Raw genomic sequence first — 26,649 nt, 5'->3', positions numbered from 1 at the left:
TGATAGGATGTGTTAATTTTAACCAATGTTGACAATAATGAAGAACTTGTTTCATGACATCAGGATGAAATTTATAGTCTCCTTTTGCAAGAGAGCAGGCTTATACCTAAAAATCTACTGCCTATAAATTTGATGCTGCCAGATCAAGCTGTCTGGAGATCCTGACAAAAAAATGCACCAAACATTGATATTATTGTTCCCTCCTCCTCTTTCTCTTTGCAAAACTCAATCATGTTCTACAGAGCCAAAATAAAAACAATTTTCCTCTACAAAACAACCCAATCAAACACCTTGAATAATTATTTATAGATATAAAGAACTTGAAACTTAAAAACTTTTATCAAAATGACTGGATTTGACATGAATTAACCTGAAAGGGTTGATATGCTGTAAAACTAAATAATCCAATCTAATATTAAGAAGCCAATAAACCGAACCAAATCCTCTGTTTTATCAACTGTCAAATGTTTATTTACAAATCTACAAATAATTTATATACAGAATAGAATCCATTTAATATTTTACAATATTAAGAACCTGAAATATGAAAACATTTTATCAAAATAAGTTGTCATTAAATTAATCAAAAACAGTCAATCAATTTATTAATTTCACCATCTCTAGGAATAGAGTAGCCTCTGCTTTTTTTTTTTTTATTATTATTATTAATTTGATAAATTTCAGATTTTTAATTATTTCTTTATCTTTTCAGTTAAAACTCTCCAACGTTTTGGTTTCCTTTCCAAAGATTTTCATCCAGCGATTACACAGGTAATTACAACTGTTTATTTATTTTACTTTAGGACTATCGTTGCTGTTAACACTCAGATGACATTACAGTTAGAATCAGAAAATCAATTTTGCTGCCCAGCATTAATTTATTTACCTCTGATCCTATCGATATTCTTGTCTCCCAAGTGTTAGGAACTAAAAAAAAAAAAAAAAAAAGATAAAATATAACAAAAAAAAAAAAAGGAAATAAGTTTATCAGCAGAACAAAGGTACAGGAAGTTCACAACGCACTCAAAGGAAGTTGAAATAGGATTGTAGGATTGTTAATCAAGGTGTGCCAGTGATGGGGAGACAAAATGACCAATTAAAAGAGATTAGTATATTTAGAGTTAGTTTATCAACAGTTTTAGGAATGGCAATGAGTTTTGCGACAATTTACAGCAGTAACAGTTAACATCCCCTTAAGTAAGACAAATTTCCAATACTAACAATTACTACAATACTATCCCATTGATTACTGTACATGCAATAACCCTTATCTTTGAGTGGCTTCCGGACCTTGATAAGTGGTGACTACCTTGTAAAAGAGAAAAAAAAAATGTATGGTCTTGGGTTTGCAACAGTTGAGGGTTTTTTTCAGTTTTACACAGTGTAATGTGGCTGTTACACTTTAACGATGTCATTACATTTCAACTGCTCAGACCCACAGGTTATCTAAGACTTTGTCGCAAAGGAATAAACAAAAAAGAAATATGACTCGGATTTTTTTTAAGAGCATTTATTTGTGATTCTTTGAAAACAACGCATTTCATTATCTTTCCAAATTTCACTTCGCACACACGTTTTACAATGCTCTGCCATATAAACATTTCTTTTTTTTTTAAATCTGTCTCCCCGCCACCTCACGCCGGCCTTTGCCAGTGTCTTCTCGCCCTCAGATTCACACATCCATTTTCCCTGCTTGCGACAGTTGAGGGTTTTTCCAGTTTGATACAGAAGGAGGCAAGTCATAGCTCTGAGCAAATCAAGATGAGCTAACATCAAGTGACGAACACAGCTTCGACAGAAGACATAGATGTGAACCTTAGTGTTTAAAGGATTATTTCCTTTGATGGTGTCACACACGCACCTAGAACCCAACATCTACAGAATATATTTGCTATGTTTTCTTTTGAGTCGTTTTATTTTTTTTCATACTTTTATAAATGCCTGGTTTTGTTAGTTGGCTTCTGATTTCTATCTTAGTGCATCACAGACACTGTTACAAATGGGATCTTTTCAAAGAGAGGCGACTTGAATGACTTGATCATTTTTATAGTACACACAAGTTCTAATTCTTTTTTTAACAATAGATTAATGATGATCATTTTTCATTGCAGAGAACGAGTTGCTTTAAAGTCTTGGAAGACTCCAGTCCCTGATTCTCACAAACTGACCGATGAGGATGTGACACGATTTGTAAAAAGTATGCAACCTGTTGTGTTTATGGCTATGTTTAGTAAATTTGGCAGCCATGATGCATCCATTGCACTCAAGCACCTTGCCTCTATGCGGCCAGAGATTATTATGCCACCACTGTTAGAAAAGTAAGTCCTACAATTTTAGTTTTTTTTGTTTTTTTTGTTGGCTTTATTTTCATTTATTATTTCAGGCAAACATTTATTTATGAAAATCATACCTTTTAAATTATGGAAAGCCCTAGTAATCTATAATTTATGTTTTCCAGCTCTCCTAACCATTAGTGTTATAAGGGCTTAATTTATCTTCCTTATATAGAGAGTGAGAGGTTTTATCTTCCATTTCAGAAAGATTTTCACAGCAATCTACAATAATGGAGAAAAAGAAATAGAAAGATTTAGAAAAATCCAGAAATTTTGGATCTTTTCGGAACTAAGAAAGATTGAAAAGGTTCTAGAATATGTCTGGGTGGCAGTCTTTATTAGTTTTTTTTTATGCTAACTCAGCAGTTGTTTGTCTCGATGTGGTGAGTTTACCCTCTGCTCCTGCATAATTCTAGAGTTATAAATCTATTTGAAAGAACCCTCTTTAAAACCTCCTGTTAACAAGATAACTTTTTAAAAATATTTCTTGACCAAAGATACCATAAATTAAAAATTTTTAGATCAATGGAAACATTTTTTGGGGTGAAAAATACATTAAAATGTTATATAATAATGTTTTTTGATTTTTCTTATGGACTTATATTATGAATGAATAGTCGCCATGCCTCTTCTCCCCAACACTCTGCCAGAATTACTGCTCACTGAATCCCAATCACATGGGTTGGTTCATCCACTCATTTGCAGGCTCTCACATAACAGGATTGTCCCATCCCTCTACCCAACAATGCTAGTCTTTACAGGTTATACTTTTTATTATTAATCTCTCTTTAAAAAAATGTCCTTAAAAATGTTGTTAGGCCCCAAAGTGGGTGATAATTACTGTCTGGTAGTCTGGAAATTGGTGATATTTTACATTAAATATAACTGAAAGTGATCCACAATTCCAAAGTCTACAATTTTTTGTACTTTTTTTAACCACATAACATTAGCCCAGTTCAATAGTACACCAGCAGTGACAATGGAATGTTTTGAGTATACTCAATGTCCTTAATCTTTTTCACTTGTTCCTTTTTGTACAGTTTTTTTTTATTATTCATTCTTTCTGCTGGCATCTTCACAACACATTTTTCTATCTTATACATTTATCAACGTTTGTCTTAGTATCACTCATTTAAACATATTTTATATTCTATACTTTACCCCTATTGTCAATGCTCGTTTTAGTATTATTAGATTGGCCTAGTTGCCGAGAGAGATGAAGAAACATGATCGGTGCTTTGGGTCGTCTGAAAAAAAAAAAAATGGCTAATTTTCATTTAAAAAAGGATTGTCACGATAATTTTTTTTGTTGACTAAAAAATTAATGATTTTGCTACATAATTTCTTTTTTCATTGATACATTTTCATTTTATTATTTTAAAAAAATTTTTTAAACATGTTACAGTGTGTATGTGTGACTATATATAACTGACAGAAAAATTCATATATACCTATATTTACTTTATTTGAAATTTCATTGTATTTGATGTTCCACCCCCATATGTTAAACTTCTTATATCCTGATGAGATAATGATATGAAGAATCTATCCATATCCTTTAATTCCATTTGATATATATGCCAATAGCATTAGGTGAGTTGAACCAGCTTACTCCAAAATAGGGAGTACTAAGGGAAATTTTACAAGTGGTCACCAGTCATGTGTATATCCTGTTCAGAGGAGATGACAACGTTAGTTTCATTATATAAAAACACCAAGGGGTTTTATCCTTCGGAATTTGACTACAAGTAGTAAAATAATTTTTTATTAAAATTCTACTTGATAATTTTCCGTAATTTTTTGTGCACAAATAATTTTGCCTGATATTTAAGTATATCAAATAGTTTTTCTTATTTTGAAATATCATATTTCACTTGTGTATTAATCGAAGCAACCACCTTATTATTTCCAGAATGTATCCTGCAATGGAAACATTGACAGAACCTCATCGTCTAATTGCCTGCATGACGTGTATTGTTGGTGTGTGCCGTCCAATGTTAAGGGCTAAGAAATGGTATCCGGAAGGTCCGTTACATATCCTGCCCTTGCTCAATCTTTCTTTACCTGGCATTGATCCAAACGACTTCAAAAAATCTGTCGTAAGTTGATATCTTTTTGTCATTTTTGTTTCACAAATTTTAAGATGCAATTCGGTGCATTTGCTGCATCCTTTGTGCATATAAATCTTAAAAAATGTAATTGATTCCTAACTTTGCATCTCAAGCCGAATGTCTTTATTTTTCCTACAAAGTTTGGTAAGTTCATACAGTAATGTATAGACACAGTGGCTTAGACAGAAAATGACTGTTGGGTTCATAAAATGCATTCAACAAGTCTTGTAAATGATTGATAATAATTTCATATGGACTGAAGAAATAAACACTATTGCAACTTGTCAATAAAGCTACCTGACAGTTTTGAAATAATTTGGTTAATAAGCCAATTCTTGGAGGTGTAAAATCTGTAATTTTCCATGCGCATTGAACTGTTATTCGCAGTCAATTGATGGTTGGAGATGGAATTGTTGAAAAGATCCTATATTCTTACTATAACATTTGTATCTTTTGAATTAAAATGCTTTATCTAAACAATTATTTTATTGGTCTTTAATTGGCAAAATATGACAATTATATTTAACTTTATTTTACTAAAACTTACTAAAAAAAACTGTCTACCATACTCATTTTGCTTGCTTGTCACTCTGCACTCTGAATGATGTCAGAAAGATAAATGACACAAATATGTTACACATTGGGAATTCTGTCAAGAGCCATTGAGTTAGCTAGTATGGATTTTGACAAGGGTCACATTGAGTGCAGTGCAGTTTATGGAAGTCTGTTAGGAGATATCTAATAATGCATATGTCATGGTTTGCGTAAGACAGTCGACCAATAATGTAGAAAAGTTTGATAATCACTAAGTGCAAAATGTTACTCCAACATCTGTATACATATCACCATTTCATTTAAATTAAGAAAGTAACGAAATAATTTAATCTTAGTCTGTCTTTCCAGTGTTTGTCAATTCTCTCCAAAAATAAAATCATAAAAAAACACTCTCAGCTAATGTCTCCTTGTGTCTTTCCTGCATGAAAAGAAGTTTTATTTGTATAGCAACCACTAGACAAAACTGCGATTAAGAGGAGCTGTCGCATCAGAGAAGGATGATAAAAAACCCACATGTGGATAAAGAACATTTTGTTATTGAAAATAAAACCAATAAAGGGCGAATGATCCGAAGAGTAATGGAGGAAAGTGAATGATACAGATGATCAAAAGATAGAGGGGGGAAGAGTGGATAAAAATATTAAAGAAAAGATAACTAATTATTATCAAGATAGAAATATATTTACTTGAAAATGACATTACAAAGTGAGCTTTTATATATATATATATATTTTTTTTTTTTCAAATATTGTCAAGCTATCCTTTATGATATACATTTTTCAAAGAAAATACTTTGATGTAAAACCATTTTTATCAATAATTATCGAATATTTAATAATATATATAACAAATACTGAACCAACAGGTTACAGCAACTAATCTAGTGTATCATTAGATCTTGTTCCAAATTATATTTTTCAATAATACCCCAGACACAGAGGTGCCTGGTTTTCCTTGGTCTTCCATGCACCCTCATCTCTGGGGTATTTATGCATGTTATTGAGTTGATGCAGGAGTTGGCATGCTGTACATGGCCAAACTAAGATGCAGAGCATGTAAGGCATCCAAAATCCCACCAATACAATGCTTCCGATAGAAGTCGACTGAAAGTTTCCCTATAGCAGCAAGCTAGAGGACAGAATCTTTTCAGCCATGTTTGGTTTTGTTGAAATTTTGGATGCCTTACACATACTTGGTCAATGTAATCTCAGACTTTCTTCAGTTGTATCGTGTCAAATTTTGAAATCTTTCTGTTAGACTTGGGGAATCTTCTGCCAAACTCAGTAATCTGCACAGAATTTCAAACAGAATCCTTTACTTAATCAACAAGGATAGCATGCTCTCGTTCTGTCGGCCATGACTGAGTAGAAATCCCAAGTAATTTAGTTTTATTTTAAATGTGGCCCACATTCAGGATTGAACCTTCAACCTCCAGAAGAGTGTAACTCGCAACTAAATTTACTATGTACTTCATCCACTACTGGATTCTTATGAGAACAGTAGTCTGAAAAATCCAAATAATCAAACCATATCTCCAAAATTCAGAAACCTTAGGCACTCAGTCTCAGGTGGTTTGGCCATGTACAACATGCGGCCTCCTATATCAACTCAATAACACATATGGATACCCAAGGCATGAGGATGCATGGAAGACCAAAGAAAACCTGGCTTGAATGGATACAAAATGACTTGACTTGCAACACAACTGATACCTTTGGATTGGATCATATGGAGAGCAGGTGTGAGATGTTGCCAGGTGTTGTTCACCCTGGAGTCCAAGATATTCGCAGCACCTTAAATACCAAAACCAGACAATGACAACGATAATGAATAGCCTTTTAATTTTCTTGTAAATACATATTTTTAATTTTTACTTCTGTTGTTTTTCTCTTGTCATTTAAGTTTGTATACCAATTCGCCAATGAGTGTCCTATCTTTTCCAGATGACATTCCAAATGATTTCCACGTTTGTATCATTGGTGCCGATTGTTGACTGCTCAACTGCCATTCACACACGAGATGACCTCAGTGATGTAAGAATCACAGTCTATTTCTTTTTGTTTTCTCAAAATGATTTTAAAGAATTAGAATTGTAAATAATGTTCAGACTCTATGCTACCTATCCCCCCCACACACACAGAGGTCAATAACACATTAGGAGTCCTTAATATTCTTTTCTCAAAATGCTGCATGTGAAATTAATTATATTAAACACTAGCTGCATTAAAAAAAAAATTCCTATGACGTTATCTGGTTAAAATTAAAATTACATCAAACTTCCACTTTTTTAAAGATCGTTATGTTGATTAAAAAACTTGTGTTCCTTATGAAAAAATATTTATTTAATAAATATTAAACAGTTCATTAAAATGGAAAAATTCTGATTTTTTTTTTTTTTTTTTAACACATTTTGTTTTTGTTTGTATAGTCTGTATCTATTTTTTTCATAAAATTTCGAAATCATGTTCTGCAAAGTCAAAAACAATTTTCCTCTACAAAAAAATAAAACCAAACACTATGAATAAATATTTGAATATATAAAGAACTTGAAGCATAAAACTTTTTCCAAAATTCAACATTAAATAATCTGAAAAGGGTTGATATGCTATAAAATAAAAACAATCTAATCTAAAATTGGATTTCAAACTAATTTTTACTTTTCTTTTCAGGTTGAGAAAGAGCTCTGCTCTGCAAGTGCTCAGTTTGAAGATTTTGTGCTGCAGTTCATGCATAGGTACAACAGTTTTTAGTTTTAACAGAATTTTTAGAATGGAAGGAGTTCCATCAGTATTTACTTTTTTTTTTTTTTCTACAATTGTATTTGATTTTGATGCTAGTTTACAAAAGAAGTTCAAGTCTTAAATCAGATAGGTCACACACATCTCTGTGCCCGTTTTATAAATACTTTAAGTAAATGTGCTCTGATGACCTAACACATCCCCCCCCCCTTGATATACATATTTAAGATTAATCCAACAAGCAGCAAAATCCTACTTCTTCACTGTTAGGGTCTCTAGATGCCAAAAACTTTCTATTTTAATAGTTTCTTCCCTCAGATAGCTAGATTTTGGAATTCCTATCTCATTTCCTGCTTTCCTGACTGTACTAACATGCAGAAGTTTAAATGTAAACGGTCATCTTGCTGTTCAATTCTCCGCAGTCCACAGACATGATCCCAAATAATAGCCCCTTACATCTAAATGGTAATATACCTTGTTTGGCCTAAAAAAGTACAAAAAGCCATGGAAGGGATCCACTGTAATTGGTAATATTTTGGTTATTGGTCTGCTGACACATTATGCAATTATTTAAAAATCTCAAAAAATGTGTGTGCAGTATAGTACAATTCAGGAATTTGCTTTAAGGTGTGCTATAATGTTGCAGAAGAAAGGAAAAATGATGTTATGTAATAGGTAACTGTTGAGGGAGCGAACTCAGTATCTCACAAGTATAAATAATTAAACACCTCAAAACACAAATGAAAACGCAGACTCCGACACATTCTGAGAACTTGAATGCCTACTGGACACTGTCTTTGAGTGTCTAAGGTCTCTCTGTAGACAAATTTGTCAGGACAACCTGGCATGAGGATACTTCCCCCTACAAGTAAACCCTCGCTAAATATTCAAAATAACAGTATTCGCAGATGAAAAAGATCTCCACTTTTGGCTAACTTATACACGTAATGGTGCATCCTCTCCATGTGATGTTAACTACAGTAACAGCACGAAGCTGGATACTACACCAGACGAGATGAATTCTTGTCCTGGATTCCGGTAAGACCAAAAGATCACTAAAAAGATATTCTATAACATAATTAACTAGTCAGTTAAGGAGAGGAAAATTAATGTTAATTTTTTTTCTAACTCAACGTTTGAGAGCTAAAAGAACGTTAATAGAATATTCGAATATCTATGTGCCTCATATAAAGATCAAGGGTTAGCCCTAAGAAACAAGCTTTTTGAGTTCTAAGAAATTCCACTGAAGTTAAATGAAACATAAATATCAGTTGGGTTCTGGATAGATGTGTGTCACGATCGCAGAAAACAATCCTCTAAATGCTAACATCTGCAGCCATGTAGTCTTATTTCCTCTTTTTCATTTCCTAACATTTTGCGGGGTGGGAGATAGTATCACACAGTAACCCGATGGTGGTTTGAAGAATTTTGCTTGACTTGTAAGAATCTCAATTAACAGTTATGGTCAAGTAAACCTAAAACCATGTTTCTGCCACAAATTTGACGTACAGAACTCTGAGCGTATCAGTCAAGCTCAATATATCACATTTCATTGCAGTGTAACACCTTCACATTTTTAGGTTACTAAAATTTTTCAAAACTTTTGATTTGCTCGTGTAGTTTTAAGAGAAAGAGTTTTAGAAGTTTAAAGGTGCAACTGTGGATACTTTGCACTAAAATTAAACCCAAGCTGAATATTTTTCTACAATTCTTGCTGACAGCTTTCAAGGAAACTATCTAGTTCATTTTGGGATTGCTATCTGAGCCAATATGATGCAAAACTCAAAATTGGCAATGAGGACAATGCACCACTGAAGATCTCCTTGAGGCATCTGAAAAATGTATTTTACAATTCTATGAATTTGACATCTTAGAAAAAATTGGATTGTTCTATCGGTATAAATATAATGAAATAGAAATTTTTTGTTTGGAAATAATTATTTTTAATGGTTCTTCCAGTTAATAAAAATTCCTGGAAATGAAATGGTTTTAAAATATATATTAAATAATCATGAAATTTTACATCTTGTAACCAACTTTGATCTAATATATGAAATTAAGTCAGATTCTCAGAGTTTGACAGTAATAGCTAGTGTTCTTTACAATAAAAATGTGATTCACTTCCATTTCTTTCCAAAAATGCTTGTAATTAATAAGACTTTTTATTTGTTTTCCAGAGGTTTTTCTCTCATTGAAAATAATGTCCAAGAAGAACAGCATGGACACACCAATTCCGCACAAGATAACCTTAATCCTGAGCAGACGTTACTTGAAGTTGGCCTTTCATCCACATTCAAATCCATTCTTGAACAGTGTTCTACTCCAATCTTTGAGGTAAATATTGCAAAAGTGAAATCCATAGATTCTTTGATTTTATTTCAAGGGAAATAACTGTTATTAAAAAAATATCATGATATGTTAAATGTCTGCACGTGTTAGATGATATTCAAAACTAGTTTAAAACAGTTTAAGGATGGTTGATTTGAGAAATAATGGAAAAAAAATTTACAATGACATTTTGGAGATCTATCTGATGAAATGTGTAAAAGAATTTGTTCCGTATAATCCCTTTAAATACTTTGTTAGATTGTAATCCATTATGTTTATAGAAAGGAAATATTTCAGTGTGTGAAGAAACAGTATGTTTTTTCAGGGTTTATTTAGAATTACACTTTTTTAAAACAAAAATACAGAAAAATCAGAACAGCTATAATATTCCAAAACTCATGTAAATTGAATCCCTTGCCAAGGCCGCTGGAAAAATGGTAGGATCCTTCTATCGATCCAGTAGATATCTCACTGCTGATGCAATTCTCTATCTATATAAGAGCTGTTACATGATAAGGGCTGTCCCCTTTTCATGTAAGTATAAAAATAGAGAGATTACTTAAAATGAAAATAAAATGAGAGAAAGCAGAAATTGAACCTTGGATATAAGTTTTAAAGAACAATAGGTTTAAATGGAATGTCCAGTAAATTGTTAATTCTGATGAAATAAATAATAAATAAACTATTCAATTGTTAGAAAGAATGTGGATAATAAAATATGGGCTAAATAAATTAGATATGTAGGTTGAATTCCTTTGTGAAAATAAAGAAAAAATAGGTTATTGGAAAATCAGAATGTTCGGGAAATGTGCGACTCGCGCATTTTGCTCACGAGGCTGGACATGCATGGATTTCTCAATATAGGAAGTGAGAGTTAGTTAGGGAGACAGTCAGTGAGAAACTCAGAGAGAGTCTGGAGTTTGAAATTTGAACGTCTAGAAGTGAGACGATCACTTTTAAACTTAATATGTGAAGCTTTGAATTCTTGATGAGAAAACCACGGCCGGTCGTGAAGAAATAAACCCATCATGTGTTTTGATAAAGCTCGTGTTTGTGATTCTTACAAAAAGGTAAAGTGAATTGTTATTATATGTCTGTGTTATAAAATATCGTGACATACACATCTCATATCCACAATGTGAATCTACATCTCATATCTACACTAAGACTGTCTGAACCCTAGCTACTCACTCTAAGAGCTTCACATAGCAACACATCTATTAACCTAAGAATGAACATATTTTTTATATATATGAATCGTCATAACACGAACACGGAACGAATAATCTCTTTCACAACATCCCTCTCTAGAACTCTTTCAACATCTCTCTCTAAAACTCTCTCTAAGACTAATAAGACTCAAAGACTCTCTCTGAATAAGACCCCTATATAACAAGAGCCAGGTACGTTCAAGGATGGAGTACTGTTGCCACATCTGGGCAGGAGCTGCTAGAAAGGACTTATCCTGCCTTGATAGAGTTCAAAATAGACTTCGTAGCCTTGTGAGGGATGTCCTTTTCTCTTCCCTGCAACCTCTTTCTCACAGAAGAAATTTTGCGAGTTTGTCTCTGCTTTATCGTTATTTTCATGGCAATTGCTCGGCTGAGCTCCATTCTATGGTCTCCCCTCGCCAAACTTTCACAAGAAACACCCATCTAGCAGAAAACACTATCACTAATTTCCCCTACTCTTTATCTGTGCCTAAACCTAAACGTAGACTCCATGAGCAAAGCTTCTTTCTTAGAACTGCACGCCTATGGAATTGTCTTCTGTTTTTCTGCTTTCCAGCTGACTACAATATGGTTGTCTTCAAGTCTAATGTAAACAAGTTTTTGATGAGTCGTTCCATATAAGTTAACAAATTTACCATTACTAACGGTTACTATATTGTCCAATTTCTACTGTACACTCTTTAACCCTTATCCTCGAGTGGCCTCTTGGCCTTGATAAGTGGTGATGCCTATGAAAAAAACAAAAAAAAAACAGGTATTTTTTGTTTTTTGAACTAAGAATATCAAAATTTTATGATTTTTAGCAATTTTAATACCAAATTGTATCCATTTTGATCTTGATAGTTTGAATTGTCTCCCCCTTTTTGTATTCAAAAAAACAAACTACTTGTATGTTGTTTAACTCTTCCCCTTCTTATTCAGAGCCTCTCACTCTCCTTTCTATCACTCAACTCTCTCTTTCTCTCTGTTTATTAATAAGCAAAGGTAATAGCAAGGTATTAACAAGAAAAGGTAATAAAGGTTAAAAAAATTCATCTTGAGTTTAGCTTTCATTTATTATTGTCCACGGATATCCTTGAATTACATTATTTATAAAATATTTGTTTGAAGAAGCATCTGGATATATTTTTTCTCTGCTGCAAAAACATCATGTAATGTAATTTGTATATGAAACTTTAACAATCAAAATAAAAATTAACCATGATCTGTTGTTTATTTTGCACTGACTTGTTGCAAAATTTAGTTAAAACTAGCCTAGGTGCCCAGCGTTGGCCATGTGTTTGGAGGTGTGTGGTGAGCAAAAAAAAAAAGTGGTTGTAGATAGGCTCAAACACGTACCGCGAAAGAGGAAAAGAATGTGGAAAAAAAAGTGACATCTTTGCCGTTGTGTCCATTGCCAAACCGGAAGTGGCAAAGGTTTAAATTAAGGCTAGTCAATCAAAAAGTAGGGATAACTTTTGAAAATATTGGCGAAAAAAGTGACCCCTCCTTGTAGAAAAGTGCTCAATTGAGGGTGAAGGAATTAATGCTTTTAGCCAATTTTTCGATATTTGTCGTCCAATAGGTCGTGCTTCAAAACGATACCGATCTTGTGAAAATCCATTGCCTCTGTGGAAAGTTTTAGGCAGACATACATACATACATACATACATTTAAACAGACAGGTGAGATTTATATTATAGATAATCTATTTGGTGCTCGTCTTTTTTATTAATCATTAATTAGATTTTTACAGAGACATAAAATATGATTAAACTCATGCGAGTAAATTTTTATTTTTGGCAACCACCAACATATATTTCTCAATTACAATTTTGCATTTCACCTCTGGTGATCGAATGATCTCATTTTTTATAATGTCATAAACCATTTCTGTTGGTAAATTTCTTCAGGTGAATAATTTGAAATTAGTCCTTCAAAATTCAAACTTAAATTGTAAAGGTCATTTAAAGTTTTGTTCAACTAAAAAAATTTTACTAACATGGAAAAAAGTTTGTAGCATTCTAATTAACAAGTATGAGGTTAATGTAGTTTAGTTTGCTTGAATGCATACATGTATATGTATAAGGGGATACTATATGCACTATATTATAAAATGACATGTTATGAAGACAGAATGTATAAAAAAGACAGGGAAAATAAATGCAGGAAGAAATAAAATCAAATAAGATTTTAAATCTCTTTATTTCTTCCTGCGTTTAATTGTTTTTCCTTTGTCTATTTCACGTGTATGTGTAGTATAAAATTTTATGGCTTTATAAAGACCACATTTATTTTTAAACTAAATGTCTCAAAAGATAAAGACTGAAAAGGTTAGCTAACAGGTTTCAAACCTTGCTTTACAGAGATAATGGTTAGATAGTGTCCACTCAAAAGAGTTTATCTGCAGACAATGCAGTTTTTTTTTTTAAGTAGGTTACTCTCAGTATGAACCTTCATTTATTAAGGCAGTTATTATCGTTATACAAAAAACACTTTTTTTTTTACATGGCCTAACTTACAATCATATATTTTCAATTCTATGTGCATATTTTCGCTAATAAATATTACTCACTTTTTTACATATGAGTCACCACTGATCAAGGCTCAGACGCCACTCGAGGATATGGGTTAGTGAGTGTACAGTAGTCAATAGGATAATATCATAGTAATCATTATTAGTGGAAATTTAGTAAATTAGATTACTTAAGTGGAACAGTTCATCAAGAATTTGTTTATGTTGGACTTGAGGACAACCAAATTGTAGTCAGCTGGAAAGCAGGCAAACAGAAAAGAGTCCCACAAGCATGCAGTTCTAAGAAAGAAGTTTTATTCATGGCAATCACATTTAGGTTTAGGCACAGATAAAGAGTAGGGGAAATTATTTATAGTGGTTTCAAATGAGTGTTTTTTGTGAAAGTTTGGCGAGGGCGGGGAGGAGCTCCGTAGATTGGAGCTCAGATGAGCACTTGCCATGAAAATAACAATAAAGCTGAGACAGGCTCGCAACGTCTCTTCTGTGGGAAAGTGGTTGCAGGGAAGAGAAAAGGGCATCCTCCACTAGTCTACGAAGTCTATTTTGAACTCTGTTAAAGCAGGATAAGATCTTCCTAGCAGCTCCTGCCCAGATGTGGCAACAGTACTCCATCCCTGGACGTACCTGGCTTTTATATAGATAAAGAATTGCATCAATATCTGCTGGAGTGGTAGAATGATCCCACCAGTTTTCCAGCGACCTTGGTAAGAGATTTAATGTACGTGTTCCATTTCAGATCGGGAGTAAAGGTCAAGCCCAGAAGGTTGTCAAACATGGGGCCTCCCCAAGATGAGAGCCATTCATTTCAATTGATGACAGATGGGGATCAGAGCATTGATGATGTAAAGATAGAAGCTTGGTTCTAGATGCATTAAAAGTAACCAGCCATCTCTTTCCCCATTTTACTACGTGCTCAAGATCAGAGGAGAGAGAACTTAATCATTTACAGCCTTTGATGTGTGTCATAGATGGCAGTGTCGTCAGCAGAAATGTCTACAAATGATCTTAAGATGTGATTTGGAAGATTAGGAAGAGAGTTAAGCCCAGGATGGACCCCTGAGGGACTCCAGCATTAATTGCAGCAAGTGATAGGGAAATCTCTCGAGAAGATCCTAACTTACCCTACATGTGCTTTCGGGTTGCACTTGCTCACACTACTGCATTTATATTTGCACTCTATCGCCCCCCCCCCCACAACAGTGGAGTTACTATCTTTAAAAGCATATCTGAGAAAATTGATCATGTTCTGTCTGCATACCTCTCAGCAAACATTCACGTCTAGACTTCAATGTTCACAATGTGGAATGGTTAACCCACTCAAACAAGACCTATGACAAGGGGAGGTTCTGTCACGATTTCTCCATTGCTTATGACCTCACTCAGATTGTTCATGAACCCACCCATGTCCCTGACACTGACGGTCAGTATGCAAGTCTCCTAGACCTCTTTCTCACAACTTGCCCTGAGCTATGTTCATCTTCTGTTCTGTCTCCACTGGGATCTTCTAACCACTCTGTTGTATCAGTTAAAATAAAAACGAAACGTAATAGTGTAGCAGTTAACAAACTATTTACTGTAAGCGGATCAATGCCTGGTGCCAAAGTGATTTGGCCGCAAATATCTTTGGCACCGGGCATTGATCCGCTTACAGTAGTGATGTAGCAGTTAACAAACTATTTACTATAGGTCCTCAGATGTACCTCTCCATCGTACAGTATATTGTGGATCGTTTCTGTACATTTATATCAGATTTACCTCTGCGTTCCATGTTTAAAACTGGTGCTACCAGATCAGGCTGTCTATTGGCTTCCTGAGACGAAATGCACCTACATTGATTTGTTTTTGTTTTCTATTCTCTTTTGTAAAACCTAATTATGTTATACGAAAAACAAAAACAAAAACAACAACCCTTCTTCCCTCCTCCCCTCCTTTCTTTTTCCTTCCCTACTTCCCGGTTGACTCTGTCGGTGGAGCATTAGAATATGCCGACTGCCCCCCTGCAGAGGGTATAAGTCCCTCAATGGGGCCACCTGTTGACCGTGGTTGGCATCCCGTAAGGCTTACGAACGGAATCCTGGTGGTTGAGTAGATCATGTCCAGGATATTTTAAGGACATGAGATGCATCACACCTCTTTGGCCCTTACTTAAGCTAAGACGGGCGGTTGGATAGGCCCGATCTAATCAATCAGTTGGTCACGCCTAGCCCTAAATCAGACAGACATAACAAGAAAATATGCTTGCACTTCCCACACTATACAATAAACTGATTTAGTAAGCGGTGGCTGGAGGGCCAATCAACTTGCTGAATAATGGACTAAACACGACTGAAAAACTGAAATTCTTACTGAAAACGAGGCCTTCAGAAAGAAATTGAAGAACCACAGGTGCTTGAATCCACCAGCAAGAAGAGTATACTTTTCCTGTATCCCTGTTGGGTTGGGGCGAATGGGTATCCCCCCCAACACTTCCCATATAGGACTCCGAGGTGGGTGGGGAGCATGAAAAATGAAACAAACCAAATATATTAATGGAATCCAGAAAGCCTCAAAAAAGAAACCACACCGAAGTATCTGATGCCAGTAGTTCTGACACTGAAACAGAGCTTCATCAAAAAAAACAGAATGTTCCCCGCTTCATAGTTATAGAAGCAACTGAAGGGGAACCAATAACCAAGATATCCCCATTCAAAATTGAAAAGATTCTATCTAGCATCAAACCTAAAATGGTTAAAAAACAAAATAATGGTACATTACTTCTCGAAGTAGAAAACCAAAAATATGCTGTTGAAATTTCCAAATGGAAACGTTTTAACAATCAAAATGTTAAAATTTACCCTCACAAATCTCTGAACATTAGCAAAGGCATAATCAGGAGTACTGAATTATCACTGTGCCCCTTGGAAGAAATTCAGACTAACCTACAAAAACAAAACGTCACTGACGTTAAGAGTCCAAATTAATAAACTTGGCGAAATAATAAAAACAAATACTTACATTTTAACATTCAATACTCACCAAATTCCAAACAAAATTAAAATAGGGTATGAAATGGTAAACGTTGAACACTACATACCAAACCCACTCAGGTGTTACAATTGCCAGAGATACGGACACCATCGAGACCGGTGTACCCGCCCTCCAATATGTATAAGATGCGGAGATAATGAACCTCATACAGACTGTAAAAAAGAGCCAAAATGCATCAACTGTCAAAAAGGCCATAGCGCCAATTCAAAAGAATGCGACAAATGGAAGAGTGAAAAAGAAATCAACAAAATAAAATATACAAAAAATATTACCTTCCAAGAAGCTCGCAAACTATCAGAAAATGCAAAATATTCTGAAATAACAAAAAAAACATACAGCAAACTACCGAACCAAATAAACAAACAAAAATAAATTCACTCAACATTAAATCCGAGGACATTATTAAATTACTTAATGAAATGAAGGAACTTATGGAAGAATTTAAAAAAATTATAAAACAATTCAACAATGAAAAAAAAGTTCCTATAACTGAACAAACCTCTCAAGCTAAAACTAAATCAAATAAACCCATAAAACCCCAAAATACAACACCCATAGAAACATCTCCACTTACAGAGGGGAAAAAACAGACACCAAAATATGCCCATGAAGAGAAAAGAAATAAACCTCCACTCAAAAAAGAAACTAAAACAAAACTAGACAGATCACGCTCAAGTTCCAGACCAAGAATCCCTACACAAAACAGATTTGAAGAAATGGACATAGAAGACCGAAGATCTGATACCAATGACTAACAAAAAACAAAAAATAATCCAGTGGAACTGTCGCGGTTTAAAAACAAACATGAATGAACTGCTTCAGCTACTAGCGCAGGAGCGCCCTGCAATGGTGTGTCTTCAAGAAACTTTTCTGAAACCAGGAGACAAAATTAATATTAAGCAATATGAAATCTTTAATTTCACTCATAACTTTGGGGGCAGGGCCTTCGGGGGAGTAACAATTCTAATCAGAAACGATATACCCCATAGCAAAATAAACATAACAACCAATATCCAAGCAATTGCTATTAATGCCACACTACATAAACCAATGACAGTATGTTCACTATATATACCTCCAAACGATGACATAGATAAAAACGAGATTAAAAAATTGATTGATCAATTACCCAAACCTTTCGCCCTATTAGGAGATTTCAATAGTCATAACATACTATGGGGATGTAAAGACACCAATAAAAAGGGCAAAACGTTGGAAGAATTTATCAATGAAAACGATATATGCTTCCTCAACGATGGAACACCTACACACATCAACCCAACTGGTGGAAACCATTCAGCCATTGACCTTAGCTTGTGTGATTCATCACTATATATGGACTTAACCTGGAAAGTATATGATGACACTTGCTGCAGTAACCATTTCCCATTAGTGATAGAAATTCCAGAATTCAACAGTGAAAAACTTCCCAGATGGAAGCTAAATAAGGCCAACTGGTAATTATACAAAGAAAAATGTCGACATAAGTTGAATGATTCAGAGACAAACAACACTGTAGAATTTTTTACAGAAACACTAGTAGAAATTGCAAATGAATGCATCCCTAAAACTTCAGCATCTAATCGGTACAACAGACCCTGGTTTGACAATAAATGTCAGGAATCCATCAAATTGCGAAAAATTGCACTGAAGAAATTTCAGAAACAACCCACAACTTCAAATTTGATAGAATACAAATTAAATAGAGCTAAAGCTCGTAGGGTAATAAAAGCAGCTAAAAAAGAGAGTTGGGAAAAGTATGTCAATAAACTAAATTCCTCTACAGAACCGAGAGTAGTATGGGAGATGATTAGAAAAATTTCAGGTAAACATCAATCAACACCAATTAAACACCTGCTTAAAAACAACACCAGAGTAACCGATGAAAAGAATATAGCAGACCTACTAGCCGAAACTTTTTCTCAAAACTCATCTAACCAAAACCATAACTTTAAATTTATAACAATTAAACAAAATATCGAACAATACAAACTAAACTTTAAATCAAAAAACCTAGAAGATTATAATAAACTACTTACATAAACTGAATTAGAAGATTCTATTAAAAGATCCCACAACACAGCCGTAGGACCTGATGAAATCCATTACGAATTCCTGCGACAACTCCCTTTGGAATCATTGAAGTTGCTACTAAAAATTTACAACAAATTATGGACAGAAGGTGAATTTCCTGACTCGTGGAGGCAAACCACAATAATAGCAATACCAAAACCAGGAAAAGACCATTTGAATCCACAAAACTACAGACCAATCTCACTGACTAGCTGCTTGTGCAAAATAATGGAGAGAATGATAAATGATAGATTGGTTTGGTACCTAGAAACCAACAACCTTATCTCCAACCTACAATGTGGATTCCGTAATAAGAGAAGCACAACAGATCACTTGGTTAGATTGGAAACAGCCATAAGGGAAGCCTTTATTAGAAATGAGCACCTATCAGCAGTATTTTTTGATCTGGAGAAGGCCTACGACACTACGTGGAAATATGGAATTATGAGAGACTTGCACGAATTTGAACTAAAAGGCAGACTCCCACAATTTATAAAAGGATTTTTATCTGACCGAAAGTTTAGAGTCCGCATTGGAACTACTTACTCAGACACCACAAATCAAGAGGAAGGAGTACCTCAAGGTAGCATTTTATCTGTGACACTGTTCAATATTAAAATGAAAAGCATAGTGAAATGTTTGGACCCTGGTGTTGAGGGATCTTTATATGTAGATGACCTACTGGTGTTCTGCAGATCAAAGTATATATGCACCATCGAACGCAAACTCCAACACTGCTTAAATAAATTAGACAAATGGGCAATGGAAAATGGATATAAATTTTCCCAATCAAAAACCAAATGCGTTCATTTCTGCCACATGAGAAAACTTCATAATGATCCTACATTGAAGCTTGGAAGAACAATAATCCCCACCGTAGAACAACACAAATTCCTGGGCCTTATATTTGACAAAAAACTGTCATTCATCCCCCACCTGAAGAATCTAAGAAATAGTTGCAACAAAAGACTGCAACTACTACGGGTAATAGCCCATACAGAATGGGGAGCCGATCAAGAAACACTAATGAAATTATATAGGACTTTGATAAGATCAAAACTCGACTATGGTAGTTTTATATACCAATCAGCCAGAAAGTCCTACCTAAAGATTTTAGATCCAATCTGCCATGGAGGACTGGGGTTAGCTCTCGGTGCTTTTAGAACATCCCCAGTTGAAAGCCTCCATGCAGAGGCCAACAAAATCCCTATAAATATAAGGAGTCAAAAACTGGGTGCACAATATTACACTAAATTAAAAGCACAACGAAATAATCCAGCATATGAAGCTACATTCAATCCGAGATATAAAGAGGCATTTGAAGCAAAAAGAAAGGCCATAAAGCCCTTTAGTCTTAGAATGAAAGCAATACTGCAGGAATCAGAAATGACTGTAGAAAATATCCAAGAACATATACTACCTAAAACCCCACCTTGGATACTTAAAAAACCAAAAGTAATCTTAAACTTGAATGAACTCCCAAAAGCGAAATCCCACCCTAATATCTACCACGAAAAAGCCTATGATATTCTCCTAAAATATTCAGACCATCTACCTATTTTCACCGATGGCTCTAAAGACCATAATAGAGTGGCATGTGCTGCCGTGTCGAATGAAAAAACTCTTAAAAAAGCTCTTCCAACAGAAAGCTCTATTTTTACTGCCGAAATATGTGCCATCGACCTCGCACTCAGCATTATAGAAAAAGATGAACATAGGAAATTCCTAATTTTTTCAGATTCACTTTCCGTTTTGACATCTCTGAATAACAAAAAACTTGAAAACCCACTAATCATCAAACTAACAAATAGAATTGATTCATTATCCGAACACAAAGAAATATTTATATGTTGGATCCCAAGTCACATTGGGATAAGAGGAAATGAAAGAGCCGACTTAGCGGCCAAATCAGCTCTAAACTTAAAACCAGATACAATAAACATACCATATACTGACTTCAAACCCAAAATTAATCAATTAATTCATGCAAAATGGCAACGACAATGGAATAACAACACAAATAACAAATTATACCAAATCAAACCCATACTGGAAAAATGGAGACAAACTCCCCCCAAATCCAGAAAAGAACAAGTCGTTATAACTAGAATACATATTGGCCATACAAAACTCACACACTCCTTCATTCTAAAACAAGAACAACAACCACAATGCCCATTCTGCCAGAAAACTTGCACCATTAAACATCTTTTTGTGGAATGTAGAGCTCTAGATAAAGATAGAAAACAATACCTCAAACACAACAGCATGAAGAAACTTTTCAAAAACAACTGTCTAGAGGAAATATTATCCTTTTTAAGAGTAACAAGGATCTTTACAAAAATATAAATCATTCTCTGAATCAACCCAACTAAACCTTATGAATGAATATATGAGGATATATAAAACTTAATAAAAAAAAAAAAAGAAGATCGTTAGATATTAAAACAAACAAAACTATTGAACTATACAGAATTGATTGATACTTGACGTCATAAAGTTCTTTGAATACATAATTTATTTTTTTTTAATCCTGAGTCTGGCATTGAATAACCTGAAAAGGGTTGATATGCCGTTAAGCCAAAACAAAACCAAACCAAACCATGTTTAAAAAGGATGTGTCCTCTATAGTATCAGACCTGACAGAATGGTTAACTGTAGGTATAGACAGTTTCATACCCTCGAAAAAGTTCCAGCAAAAAACTAACAGCCAGCCGTGGTTCTCCCCAGAATGTGCTGCTGCCATTGCGCACAGAAATCACTTTTTCCACTGCTTTTAACATAATAGATGTACTGAGACTAAAGCCGCTTTCAGGACCGCCAGCAACCATTGTAAAAAAAGTAATAAAGAAGGCGAGAGAGTTGTATGCTCAATCCGTCAAGTCCAAGGTAGCTGACCAGCGGCTTGGTTCCCATCCGTTCTAGCAAATAGCAAACAGAATCCTCAACAGAAGTGTCTGCTCTATCTCAACTATTATCAATGGACCTGAGGTAATCTCGTCAGCATCAGACAAAGCCAATCTCTTTGCCAAGAATTTTGCAGCTAATGCTACCCTTTATGACCAAGGCCGCCAAACCCCAGTATTTTCTCGTGTATCTGTAAACACGCTATGCGACATACAAATATCTATGCATGATGTTGCCAAGCTAATCAAAAACTTTGATTCCAGTACAGCAACTGGCCCTGATGGCATTCCAATTACAGTGCTCAAAAAGCTTCAACCAGAACTAGCGCCCATATGTACAAGGTTATTTAAGCATTGTCTTAAGGAGAAATGCCTCCCAACACCTTGGAAAATTTCACCAGTATGCCCTGTATTGAAGAATTCAGGTGATCGCTCATCTCCCTCTCAGTACAGACCAATAAGTCTCCTGTGTGTCATGAGTAAGCTGCTAGAATCTCTGCTAAATAGAGAAGTAGTCAACCATCTCCGCAAAAATAACCTTCTTGGTGATATGCAATATAGTTTAAGTTCTGCTAGATCTACAGCAGACGTGCTTACAGTTATCTCATAGGATTAGCAAATCTCTCGACGGAGTCTTCCTCTTTAGGGCAATTGCTCTTGACATATCAAAGGTTTTTGATAAAGTATGGCATAACAGTCTACTTCACAAGATCTCCAGCTATGGTATAGCTGGAAATGTCTTAATTATTAAATCATTTCTCTCTGATAGATATTTTAACAAGCTCCTGGGCTTGACCTTTACTCCCGATCTGAAATGGAACATGTACATTAAATGGTGGGATCCTTCTATATACAGTAAATACTTCACTTCTGATGCAATTTTCTACCTATATAAAAGCGAGGTACGACCAACAATGTAGTACTGTTGCTAAAAGCAGCTTATCCTGTCTTGACAGTTCGAAATAGACTTCGTAGCTTAGTGGAGGATGCCCTTTTCTCTTCCCTGCAACCTCTTTCCCACAGAAGAGATGTTGCGAGCCTATCTCTGCTTTATCATTATTTTCATTACAAGTGCTCAGCTGATGGTCCCTCCTTGCCAAACTTTCACAAAAAACACTCGTCTAGCCAAAACCACTATCAACAATAGATATAGAGTAAACCTAAATATGCCTAAACCTAAATGTAGATTACATGAACAAAGCTTTTTTCTTAGAACTGCACGCCTGTGGAATTCTCTTCCGTTTGCCTGCTTTCTGGCTGACTACAATCTAATTGTCTTCGTCCAATGTAAACAAGTTCTTGATAAACCGTCCCCCTAAGTAATCCAATTTACAAAACTCCCACTACTTATGTTTAATATGCTATAATCACAATGATTAATGTATACCCATTAACCCTTATCCTCGAGTGGCCTCTGGGACTTGATAAGTAGTGATTCCTATGTAAAAACAAAAACAAAAAAAGTTGACTATTTAGTGTGCATGTTTATACTGTAAATTAATTTTTGATAAAAATGAATGTAAAACTTTTTGAATGTTCAGCTTATTTTAACTATCTTTTTGATGATGCTTCCCTGTATATATGCTGTACACAAAAATAAATTTCTATTTTATTTTTAATATCTAATTTTTAACATAGATGCATTTATTAACTTATTAACTTCTTATTAGTGTTGCGTATAAGTAATTTGTTGATAACCAAAACAAAATCTTTATTGGTTTAAAAAAAAACATGTCAGTGTTTAGACCGGATTTGTGTATTAATATCAGTGTTGTTGATTTCTTTTGTTTGTATGCAGATATTATCGCAAATTTGGTATTAGCGTGAATTCGATAGCTATTTATTAATACCATAGTATTAACGTACATACATCAGTTTCCAGATTATAAATTATTCGCTTGAGAGATCCTATTTATTAGAGGAGGATAGGTGATAACATACTACAAACATTAAATTAGTATGTAGAAATGCTAATTTGTAGTATGTTATCACTAGGGCTATGACAACAGAGTATTCTTATTGTTTTGACTCTAGTATATATCCAACACAGTTAATCAACTGAGGACCACATCACTTCATATAAAAGCATATAAGATATCAATGGATATACACTAGAGAGTAAAAACAATGAAAAGAATATGCTGTTGTCCTAGCTCTAGTTATCACTTTCTATCTTCCTTTTTAATAAATAGAATCTCCCAATCACTGAAGACCCAATGTAAAATAAAAAAATGAAAATAAATAAAAAATGTCTCTTTTGAGCAGTATGCGAAATTAAAGTATACTTTCTTGGTCTCCTGACTAAAATCCAAGGATAGTAGCTATTCTGTCTAAAGATATTGTGGGGTTTCCTTCACACCGGGCGTCCATGCAATGGAAATATGTGACAGACTCCTATAAGAATATTGAAGATAAACCGTAATAACCAGATATATTCTGACACTACATTAACATGATTATTTAGATAAATACTTTTATAGTTTTAACAAAAAGGCTACAATAATATCATGGTGTCTCTATTCACACCGAACGTTCACAAAATGCCCAGTAGCAATATATAACATATGAAAGATGCCACTGTGGAATTTCCACAGGTCTAGCTAGTTAGTATGAATTTGATATTAGCTGATGTGTATGTATGGCATTTACCTTAGGTGGGTTGAACCAGCTTCCTCTGCAGGATGAAGTGTCGAGGGAATATTAAATTCACAAACAGTTCCTTATCGCATGTATATCCTTGTCAGGGAAAATAACGATGTTAGGTTTTTGCAGTTCTTGCAGGGAAGTGTCGACATTCTCCTACATAATGGCACTTTGTATTCCCAAATGGTCACTCATCTGGTACTGACCAGGCTCAACATTGCTTAATTTTGGCAATCTAACAAGAACTAGTGTGTCAATGTGATTATGGTGTATATATTTGTTAATGTATATTCTGTTTGATTAAAATGTTTATTATGGAGTAGGGTGATTTATTTTTGAATCCGAGTAATCTAAAAGCTAATTTTATTGTGTGGAGGGGGGGGGGGTCGGTACAATATAATATGCTCCCTTTTGTGAGTTAAGCTTTTTGGTAAGTGAAATCGTCAACTACCATCAAGTTATAATGCATTGCTCTTTGTGTAAACAAATGGAGCATTCGGGCAATTGACAATGTTTAATTATATTGAGATTTCACTTAGTCTCAGCAAATATACAATATAACCTAGTGGTTAGAAGCACTGTCTAGTTTCGATTTTAGTTTGAGGTAATTGTTTAACCATGCATAAAAGCTGTGATACAACAAAAGTCTTCTGTGAATTACTATGAATAAAACTTAGTGTCATTGTTAATTAAACTTGTTGGAGGTCCTATATTAATGCAATGAGGGATATTACTGGCACTAGAAATACAGTTCTGTATTAAAAGTGGCAGCTGTTTCTATAGATGGCCGATATAAATTGTTTGTTTTTTTTTGCTCTTATCTATACATCTATAAAAGTGAATGTGTCTGTATATCTGTTTGTCTGTGTGTGTACATTTCCCTATGCAATAACTCCGTCAATTTTAAGTCTACAGACTCAACATTTGATATACAGGGTACTGAGATTTGGGAAAATCGATGTGATCGGTTTTCAGCCAGAAATTTGGCGATTAAGGGGTCAAAGTTCAACGATTTGACCTTTGAGAACTCTACCAAACTCCTCGAACAATTTTGAGTTTAAACAATTGAAATTTTAGATATAGGTTCCTTGGACATGGATCTAACATAATAGCTTGATTTGAGCCCAAAACAATAAATGTTAAGGGGTCATAATAGGGGTCAAAGTTTAAAAAAAAATTGATTGCTTTTTTGCTCAACATACATCTCCAAATACCCGGGCAACGCCAGGCACCCATGCTAATTGCATTATAAATGTTGAACTTTAAAGAAAAAAAAATTGCATATAAATGATTTCTGAGAAGTTTTTTGTTTATTAAATATATTTTATTTTTAATTTCTTTTTATTGTTTTATAAAAAGTTTACTTCTAAATGTGTGTTTTTCATCCATATCATTTGGCTTTTTCGGACTACTTGGGACAAACTTGGAAACCTTTCTATCTTACTCTGATATCATTACAGAATTTCAAATGGAACCTTTTATTTAATCTATGGTGGTAGCATGCTCTTATACTGTCAATCATAACTGGATAGAAGTTCTAAACAGTGTTGCCAACTGAAATTATCCAAACCTGCTAGATCAAAAGAAAAAAATCTCCAGAAAGTGGAAGTTTTTTTTTTTACTTTTTGTTACTGTTGCCATCTGAAATTTACAAAAACTGCTGAAGTGAAAGAAATATCTTCAATAAAGAAAAACACTATATTTTAATTTGCTTGAAAAAATATTATGAATAGACAAAATATTCTGTTTTCTCTTATATATATTTTCTTTTTAGATTATATTGATGTGGTTCGCTCCCAGAATAGTTGCCAAATTTTATCAGCTAGTTTTATCTGTTTTTTACAGAAGGGTATATTTTGTTTTGCAAGAAATAGATCATAAAATCAATGTTTATTGAAAGTTTGTCTAATTAAAAAATAAATTATATTTAATAGTAGATGAGAACCCTTAGTTATTCCTCTTAAAAACAAAAATGAGATTCTGCATTTTTAGGTGATTGTGTGTGAATGCAAGTAGGGGATTACTTTTTCAGATATCATTATATTAAAAGGATTCCTTATTTTTTTGGCCATTATAACTTTTGGCGACAGGTAACTAAACTTTTATCTCTCTCTAACCCTTAGTCCAACTGGCTAAATTTTAAAACCATACAAAATCACCTCAGAGAGTAAAATTCACAGAATTTATC

The 26,649-nt window shown here is 34.2% G+C and overlaps 1 protein-coding gene across 2 annotated transcripts in view; it reads left to right on the top strand.

Moving 5' to 3' along the window:
* The window catches only part of LOC145260526 (proteasome activator complex subunit 4A-like), a 220,073-nt gene that overhangs the window by 91,750 nt on the left and 101,674 nt on the right, over window positions 1-26,649 (top strand). For both annotated transcript variants that reach the window (XM_080118719.1, XM_080118720.1), the window contains exons 10-15: window positions 713-771; window positions 2,112-2,318; window positions 4,246-4,432; window positions 6,943-7,032; window positions 7,669-7,733; window positions 9,915-10,071. In XM_080118719.1, the coding sequence (XP_079974845.1) occupies window positions 713-771; window positions 2,112-2,318; window positions 4,246-4,432; window positions 6,943-7,032; window positions 7,669-7,733; window positions 9,915-10,071 (765 nt within the window). The remainder of the gene's footprint in view (window positions 1-712; window positions 772-2,111; window positions 2,319-4,245; window positions 4,433-6,942; window positions 7,033-7,668; window positions 7,734-9,914; window positions 10,072-26,649) is intronic.

The sequence above is a fragment of the Euprymna scolopes genome, chromosome 36, assembly GCF_053919585.1.
Source record: "Euprymna scolopes isolate OS-2025 chromosome 36, ASM5391958v1, whole genome shotgun sequence".
Taxonomy (NCBI): domain Eukaryota; kingdom Metazoa; phylum Mollusca; class Cephalopoda; order Sepiida; family Sepiolidae; genus Euprymna; species Euprymna scolopes.
This window is presented reverse-complemented; position numbering and strand designations above follow the sequence as displayed.